Consider the following 9,234-nt stretch of genomic DNA (forward strand, 5'->3'; position numbering starts at 1 on the left):
CCCTACTGTAACGGAGAGCCGAGAAACCACCATCGTGTAGTCCATTCTTCCACACATACAGACGGCTAAGTCGAGAGCCTCCATGACCGAACGCCATCGCGAAACGACGACCAGAAAACCACTCGACGAGCAACATTTGTCATTTAAGAATTAAATCAAAAAATTACCTTCTTCTTTAGATTGATCCATGAAGTTTTCCGCCGAATATTGAATTGATTGCCGAACAACATATGACGATGAAGCCAAAATATCACAACACCCAAAAAAAAAAATCGTAAAATTTGTCATTTAACAATTAAGGCAAAAAATTACCTTCTTCTTCCTTTTGATCCATGGAGTATTTCGACGAACAACAACTGGATATGAAATATAGAAAGACAAAGCACAATAAACCCTACAAAAATGTAGTTACCAAAATTCGTCAAACCGAGTAATTAATCGCCATTGAGGAGGAAGTTGCGAATTTTCAGGAATCTTAAGAAACTTACCTTATTTCAGCCGTAATCGTAATGACTAATATAACCTTTGGTATTTTTAAAGCTTCTAAGCTCATCACGACGTGTCCAAAATTTTTAATTGTCTATCGAAATTTACTTGTGAAAACTTTTGTGCAAAATCTTACACGTAAAAATTGGTAAATTTTTAGATTTGTCAATATAAATAGAGGACCATACACAAATGTGAGATCAAATTACACTCCGTGTAGAATGTATAAATATTTTTTTAAAGCTTGTGTGACGATAGACTCGAACACGAGACATTTAGCCTCAGACATTAACAACTCTACCTCAATGTAAGTGATGGGACAATGTTGAACTCTGTCTATGAGATACTCACATTCACCACCCGTGCGAGGTTTAAGCCAGTCGTTTTATCCTCTGATAACGATAACGCCATAGGCGATGTGCACGAGAGGCAGAGGCTCTTACCGCCATAACAGCACTTGTTGGTGGCGCTGTCACCGGGAACTCAATTCTTCCAGAACAATCAACTGAATGTCTCCACTCAGCTTCGATGCCTTGTGAGGCGGCAGGAGGGAGAAGCCGTCGAGCAGCTTCGTACATTTCAGATGGCATTTCTCCATCAAAGAACTCAATGGCTGCTATCTCATTTTCTTGCTTGAAAAAAACATGAATTTGGAGTGAAGGCAACTGCAATGGTGTTTGAAGAAGTACCTTCTGTTGTGATAGATGGTGATGAAAACGGAATTCTGGGCACTTCTGCAGCAAAAACGTTACAGTCGAAAATAGATCACCGAAGGCTGTGAAGCACACCATGTGATTCGAAAAGAAAAACAAATCAGATCCAATGGATTATGTATAGAGGAAGTGGAAGAGTTCTTCAATCTTACCACTTGTGTCGTAAAAATAACCCAAACTGAACTTTTCACTCAAATATCAAGTAGCTGAAACTAAATTTTGGCGATTAGAAACCAAACTGCGACACTCGGATGGCAAATTAAACATTACCAACCACGATGACTTCAAACATGAAACGCATTCATGATGATGGCTCAAGAAATTCAACCTCTGTTTTGCTCAAGTCATCAGTCAGTGTCACATCACACCCACTTTAGCAGCAACTAGTCCAAGCAATGAAGTTCCAGCACCGAGCTGTTTTAGCCAGAAAATGAGATTGAAATAAAACTCAGGAAACAGGCCGACTGTAAAATAACAATAACCGTCTCACCTCAACAACATTAACCCCAGAAAACTGTGATTTTTGCTGGCAAACATATTCGGCCAAAATCACACTTGAAGGACACACAAATAGACCGTATTCTTCTTTCATAATCTAATAGGACACAACTCATTCTTCTTTCATATTCCAATTGCAAGTTTCTACTTGTTTTATTTCCCCCTAATAGTAATTCCTATTCAGACACATTCTTTAAAAGCTCTACTTGTTCATCAAAATTTCCATGAACGTTATGAATCACAAATCCAATAAAAAAACCAATTCTTGACATTCCTTTATATATATATATATATATATATAGGGGACGGTTATTCAATAAACCACCCTTATTTTAAGAATTACGAACCAGCAAAAATGCATGAATTTTGTGTATAACACGCATGAATAAACTGTATAAAGGTATGAATATCGAAAAAATAATTTTTTGCTACCTTTGGGATTCGAACTCATGACCATGAATATATCCAACAAGGTGATGAATCAACAGTAGATCTAGATGATCTAAGGGCTGAAAATGGTTCTTAATTTATATTTTAATAAGCGTTCTTATTTTAGTCTTCTCCTATATATATATATATATATAGGGTGTGGTTCTAGAGAGAACTACATTATTTGTGAGAACGGGAGAACCATCAAATCTAATGCATCCACTGTAAAAATTAATGCATTCGCTGTTAAAATTAATGCACTAAAAAAATTTAAAAAAAATGCTCCCTTCAGGATTCGAACCCAGGATCTGCATTCATCCAACAAGAAAATGCTCCCTTCTTTTATTTATGGTTCTTTCTTGAACCTCTCCCTATATATATATATATAAAGAATCATAGGCACCAACTAATGCTATACACACTCCATATGAAGGAAAATAGAATGATACAAGTAGTGGCAGAAAAAACCAAGACGAATAATCAAAAATTTGAAAGAAATATGAGGATCAATGAAAACCCCTGGAGCCTCTGGACTGATAGAGGTCCTTCTGTACGAGTTTCTTAATCTTATTAAATAGAACACAATCTCTACCTTCCCTTACCACAGGTTCAATCAACATCGAAAAAGTAGTTTTGTCAAGTCACAAGTGTGAAACCCCTTGCATCCATCTCTTCCAACAATGGCATTGCATCATGCATCTTGTTCCTTTTGAGAAGACCTTGTACAAAAACATTGAATTCACACTATCACGCAAGCAACCGTTGTTTACCATTTGCATCATCAAATCCTTAGCCTCCTCTATATGTCCTTCTTTGCAAAGTGCACCAATTAGAAAGTAGGAAAATGGTTGCTACTTTCTGACCACATTGAACATTTTCTCAATTTTATGATGGGAGTGATCGTCAGGGAGATTTTCAGCTATCACAGTTCGCAGCCGCAAACGCAAATTGCACGTTACAATATCCATGACGATAATGTATAATTAAGTATGTATACCTGGAGCTCCTCGTTTTCTTTCTCGGTGAAGGGATGCTTGTGTTTCACCTTCTTCCCATCACTGCCATCCTTGTCTCTTTCTTCCATGTATGGACGGCAGCTTTCTTCTCAGTATTTACAGTGTTGCAACATGTGAAATTTTCACATGTCAATTCTAAGTTGGAAAGGGGGAGAATCCAATGCTCATCTAATCTCAAAATCAACTTGTTTTCATATGCACTTAAAATCACTAGTTTTGTAAGATTTCCAAAGAGACTTTCCCTCACAACCCCTTCCAACTTGTTGCCACCAATACGAAGTCTTTCAAGATTGCAAAATGATTTCTCATAGTTAATCTATCAATGGATTGGAAAACTGATTAAACTGTAAATTTAGTTCTTCCAAAGCTTCAAAGAAGAATTCTGACATATTTCCCAGAAATCTATTCAAGGACAAGGACTATGTTCGTATTTTGCACAAGTTAGTAAACTGATTTGGTATGAAATTGAATTCTAATCCCATAGAAGAACATAGCCAACCAGGAAATGTGTAATTTAAGAAATTAGAAAAGATATAAATATACTTTCACCTAGTTCTGGTAATATAATTCTTCAACCTCTAACATAGCATAACACCTATCTAGAAAAGAGGTCCTTTGGTACAAGTTTCTTAATCTTATCAAATAGAACACTATCTCTACCTTCCCTTACCACAGGTTCAATCAACATCGAAAAAGTAGTCTCATCAAGTGTGAAACCCCTTGCATTCATCTCTTCCAAAATTGGCATTGCATCATGTATCTTGTTCCTTTTGAGAAGACCTTGAACAAAAACATTGTATGTCACACAATTAGGCAAGCAACCGTTGTTAGCCATTTCCATTATCAAATCCTTAGCCTCCTCTATTTGCCCATCTTGGAAAAGTGCACCGATAAGGACTGTATATGTTACGGCATTAGGCTGCATATTTGGATGGAAGCTCGTTGATAGATCCTTTGCTTGTGTCACTTTATTATCATGGCATAATCCACCAATAAGGATAGTATAAGTCTTTATATTCGGAGACACTTGTAGAGCTTCCATCTCTTTGAAAAGCTTCAAGCCGTCTTCACATTTGCCTTCACGAAATAAGGCCTCTAGCATTATGGTATAAGAAACCACATTGCGCTTTAACCTTTTGTAGGGAATTATGAAAAAAAGACGTGAAACGTCATCGATTTGCCCCTTTTTGCAATACCCGTTCATCAAGCTATTGTAGCTTATGATATTGGGCTTCATTCCACAGCTCAGTGCCAATTGGAAAATGCGTTCAGCTTCGTCCATTTTTCTTTGCATACAGTACCCATTTATCAATGCATTGTAAATGGCAATATCAGGTTTAAGATCAATGTCCTTCATAGCTACCAACATATGCTCGGCCTCTTCCACCTTTCCATCTTTGCACCAACCAGTCACAAAGATATTATATGTCACCACATTCGGACAGACCTTATCAGCAATCATCTTCTTCAAAATGTCTTGAGCCTCGTCCATTTTTCTCCTATTGCATAACCCTTCAATTATTGAATTATATGTCACAACATCGGGTGAAATCCCCTTATCACCCAAAGAGGAGAAGAGTTGGAGAGCATCGTCTACCTTTCCTTCCTTGCATAGACCATCAATGACTGCATTGTAAGAATAGATATTGGGTTTGCAGATTCCCTTTTCTTTTTCCAATAAGCAGAGCAATTCCAGCGCATGGAGAGTACCTACAGCTTTGCATATCCCATTAATCATAGTACTATGCGTCTGTTCATTGAGCTCGCATAATCGGTAGACCGACAACTTCCACAACACTTTAGTTGCCTCTGGGATCCTTCCAACCAACAATAACCCTTTAATGAGAGTGGTAAAGGTTACAACATCAGGATCGTACCCACGCTTGAAAAAAATGCCTAAGATCGCAAACCCAAAATCAGGTCTTTTCTGTCGGCAGTAGCAATCAATCGCAATATTCAATATGTAGTGATTTACAGGAACATCCCTTTGAAGCATTTCGTCGATCAGATGAAGGGCAAGAGAGTATTGTTCCATCTTCACCACAGTACTCAACAATTTATTGAAAACAGAAACATAAGGGAGCGGCTGCGTCCTCACCATTTCCCGAAATAGAGTGACGGCATCGTTGGGCTCACATATAGATCCAAAATCGAATCTGGGATAGGCGGAGAAGTGTCTCATTTGGCAGCTGACATTATCAAAATTAAGACTGGGTAGAGGAAATGATTGATAATTTGGAGAAGCGATGGCAAAAGTGGTGAATTTAGATGAAGAATTCGACAAAATTCTACCCAGAAATATGGCGGCGTGGTTCGACCTCATTATTGGGATACTCTATTTTCCAAAAGTATCTCTCAAAATGTTGGAGTCTAGATATAGATCTCTTAAAGAAGTGACATTTAGGAATTGGGCCTGAAAATTGATTCTTGCTCATAACTAAAGTATTGAGGCTGAATAGATCACATATAGCATGTGGTATTGAGCCTCCCAACATGTTATGAGACAAATGGCTTAGAGCATCCACAATGCTTGCACCCATAGTGGGTGCAATAGAATGGGTCCCACTTCTATTGCACCCACTCCCACAATGGTATTGCACTCACTATGGGTGCAATAGATTTTATTTTATTTTTGAATTAGTTTTATTCTAGTTTCCATTTTACAATAATTAAGAAATTAAAATTTCATTGAATTAAAATTCAAATCCTACATTGTTAGAAATAAAAGAAATACAAGAAATTAAAATCCTAAATTACTTAAATTAAAAGAAACATAAAATAAAAAATCCTAAAAATCTACGGGATGTTGTGTCGTTTTTTTATCTCCGCCACCTTGCACATGTGAAACGCCAATTCGTCGGGATTCATTTGAGAGGTGTCCCGGCTCATCAACATGCTATCGGCGAGGTCACGTTGAACTTGGGAGAACGTTTCCATTGCATTCACCATATTCGCCATGTACCCGAGAGCTTTTTGGTTATCCTCCGACGTCTCTTCGGCCTTTTTCTTGCCTTTGCGCTTGTCTCTCTTGGCCGCCTTTTGGCCTTGGGGCCGGGTGGAGATAGAGGCGTCACTAGAAGTCGTTGTGGGAAGACCATCGGACCCCTTTGATCGTTTGTCCGAATGGACATCGGAGTGAACATCCCCGCCGAGACTTGAAAATTTCTTCGACTCGCGCAAGATCTTCCATGCATGCGAATACCAGAACGGAACACGGTACTCGGCTAGCCACATTGCCTCTGCTTGCTCCAGGATTTGAATATCACTCATGCCTGATTTCCATTGATCATGGCATTTTTTGTGCATGGCCTCAAACCTCTTCGTATCCTTCGACACCCGTTGAAAGTGAGATTTGATTTACGTGACGTCGCTTGAAAGGCATTGGATTCTTGCGTGAACGGCGAGAATCCTTGCCTGGAAGCATTTGATTTGCCGGGGGATGGATTTTGAGGATGTTCACGCCAATAGTTGCTCCAATCGCCTTCCATTGCTATTTGTTGAAATAATTTAGAAGATGAGGGGAATGGATGAATGAGGAGAATGGATGAATGATAGATGATGAAGAAGAGAATGAGGTTGTATATGTATATATAGAGGGAGTATATAAATTAAAAAAAAAAAGAAAAAAGAAAAATCTGCAACGGAAAAGAAAAAACGGTCGAAAACGGCTAGTTTTTAATTTTTTTTTTTCGGCCGAAAAGGGGCGCGTGTTTTACACGCCCCCTCCATCGCACCCACTATTCACGAGTGCGTAGCTTCGCCTCCCCTCCTTCACACCCGGGTGCGGCAATGGTGGTGGGTGCGATAGGCCGGGTTCGATCCGGCCATCGCACCCACCATTGTGGATGCTCTTATAGTTAGTGGAATATTACCAGATAACTCATTTGCTGGCAAAAACAATATCATCAAATTGCTTAAATTGCCTATTTCAACAGGAATGTTGCCATTGAATTTGGAGTTTTCGGCATAGAATTCTCGTAGAGAGGAAGATAAATTCCCGACATGCAGAAGTAGGAATGATGCCGTATAGAGGATTATCACCTATTGACAAAGTAGTTAGAGACTTGCAATTTGTCAATGAAGTAATGAAGGAAGAAGATGTTGCCTGGGTAAGATTGTTGTTGTTCAGTTCAAGAACTTGGAGAAGTCTTAGGTTGCCGAGATGAGTAGGTATATAACCACTGAAGTGAGAGAATTGTGAGTTGAGAACAGTTAGAGATGGAGTTGGGTATTGCTCCAGTGATAGAATTTATGCCAAGAAGAAGTCCTTCAAGAAAGGGAGAGGCATGGCATAAATGGGTTGGAAGAACCCCTGACAGGGCATTCTCAACAAGTGAAAGACTCCGAAGAGTTGAAATGTTAAAGAGCTCATGTGGAATCGAACCACTCAAGCTGTTCAAGTCTAATCCTATTGTCTCCAAATGGTAAAGTTGGCCAAATTCAGTGGGAATAAGCCCTGCAAAACATGAGATTTCAAAACTGTAGCTAAAAACACATATTGTAGCTAAACACACAATTTACATGAAAATTACTCTGTTGTACCTGTTAAATGGTTTTCCTGGAAGTATAACTCTGTTAGCATGGTAATATTCCCGACATCCCTTGAAAGGTTCCCCGTGAATTTGTTGCGCCATAGATTTATGTTTTGCAGAGAAGACATATTCATGAAAATATTGAAATCAATTGAGCCCGCAATCTCATTCTGTTCAGCACCAAAACTAACCAGACTCTGAAGATGGCCAATCTCATGTGGTAGTATTCCTGGCAAAAAAAGTGTCATGAAATGAATAAAATCTCATTTACACAAATTTATGTGATAAGAACTTGAACCATACCATTCAAATTGTTACCACCAAGATATAACAACTGAAGAGATGTTAAGTAGCCGATTTCTGAAGGTATCTCCCCACAAAAAGAGTTGTAAGAGAGGCTCAACACCTCAACCCCTGAACATTGGGATAGATTTGTGGGAATCGTGCCACTCAATTGATTTTTAGAAAGATGAAGCCCTGTAAGAGATGGAAGATTACGGCACATGTCTGTTGGAAGACTTCCACTCAATTCATTGTATGACAATGCTATATCTACAAGGGTCGAGATGTTGAATATGGCTGATGGTATAGCACCGGATAGACGATTGAATCGAACAGACAGAGTTTGGAGACTTCAGTTTGTAGACCTTGAAGTCTCCCAAACTCTTTTGGAATTTCTCCACTTAGAGAATTGTAAGTTAAGTCAAGAAATTGTAGGTTTGTGAGGTTTGAGAGGGATTTTGGGATGGAACCTATGAAGCTGTTGTTGCGTAAATTCAAGTACTCTAATTTTGGTAACTGGCCCAACATCGGAGGGATGTCTCCGGTGAAGTTGTTGAGTCGGAAAGATATGAATTCTCAATAAAGGTTTTTCTCCATGGCTGCAAATTGTGATTGTATTATGATAATTAAGTCGCTAATAATTAATTTATATTAAATTATAAAGAATAAATATGAGAATTAAATAAATATGAATAAATATTGAGTTGGTGTGGAAAGCAGTCAAAATTAAATTTGAGGAGGTATTGTTGTAGGTGAAAGTAAGAGTAGGAGAATATGATGATATGAGTACGATGATGTCAGTAAAAACCTTGAGATGAGGAGGTACTGTTGGAGATGCTCTAATTAAGGTGAAGAAAATAATTTTAATATATAGCTGTATAAATATGCGTAATCATACATGTAATGGGCTAAAAAGAATTTAGCCAAAATACTTTTAAAAGTAGCAATCAATTTGGTCCAGCCCAACTTCAAAAATTAATGAACTTGAAAATCCATCATTTAAAACTCACGTGATATTCATATGAAAACTTTCAATCACACTCGCATAATATTATTAAAATTATGCAAGGTACAAAGTTTGGTTATTTGCTTTACAATTTTAACAAATCGTTTATTGGAATTAAAACAATTTAATTTTCTCTTTGGTACGAATTAACTTAATTAATGACTCCTCTACAAATCTTGTTGAGGCAAAATCGGGGTATTATAAAATAATTTTTTGAAAAATATAAAATATTTTTGTTTCTAACACTTAATAATTTAGGGCCGTCTCTCAAG

General features: G+C 37.9%; 1 protein-coding gene and 1 pseudogene across 1 annotated transcript; both read right to left on the reverse strand.

Annotated features, from left to right (window-relative positions):
• Positions 1-2,504: 2,504 nt before the first annotated feature.
• LOC130999392 (putative pentatricopeptide repeat-containing protein At1g12700, mitochondrial) lies at positions 2,505-5,495 on the reverse strand (annotated as a pseudogene).
• Positions 5,496-7,670: 2,175 nt separating this feature from the next.
• On the reverse strand, positions 7,671-8,179 carry LOC130998791 (receptor-like protein 53). The gene is made up of 2 exons (XM_057924197.1): positions 7,978-8,179; positions 7,671-7,903 (listed from the first exon to the last, which is right to left on the reverse strand). Exons 1-2 carry the CDS (start codon positions 8,177-8,179, stop codon positions 7,671-7,673), a joined length of 435 nt encoding a protein of 144 aa, XP_057780180.1.
• Between the last annotated feature and the right edge of the window lie 1,055 nt (positions 8,180-9,234).

Source organism: Salvia miltiorrhiza, chromosome 8, assembly GCF_028751815.1.
Source record: "Salvia miltiorrhiza cultivar Shanhuang (shh) chromosome 8, IMPLAD_Smil_shh, whole genome shotgun sequence".
Classification (NCBI taxonomy): domain Eukaryota; kingdom Viridiplantae; phylum Streptophyta; class Magnoliopsida; order Lamiales; family Lamiaceae; genus Salvia; species Salvia miltiorrhiza.

What these genes read in the sequence shown, in the direction of transcription:
- LOC130998791 (XM_057924197.1), bottom strand. Translation starts at nt 8,179, where the DNA reads ATGTGCCGTAATCTTCCATCTCTTACAGGGCTTCATCTTTCTAAAAAT. An exon ending in TGGTGGTAACAATTTGAATG is followed by an intron (nt 7,904 to 7,977) that starts GTATGGTTCAAG and finishes TTTTTTTGCCAG; the next exon opens with GAATACTACCACATGAGATT.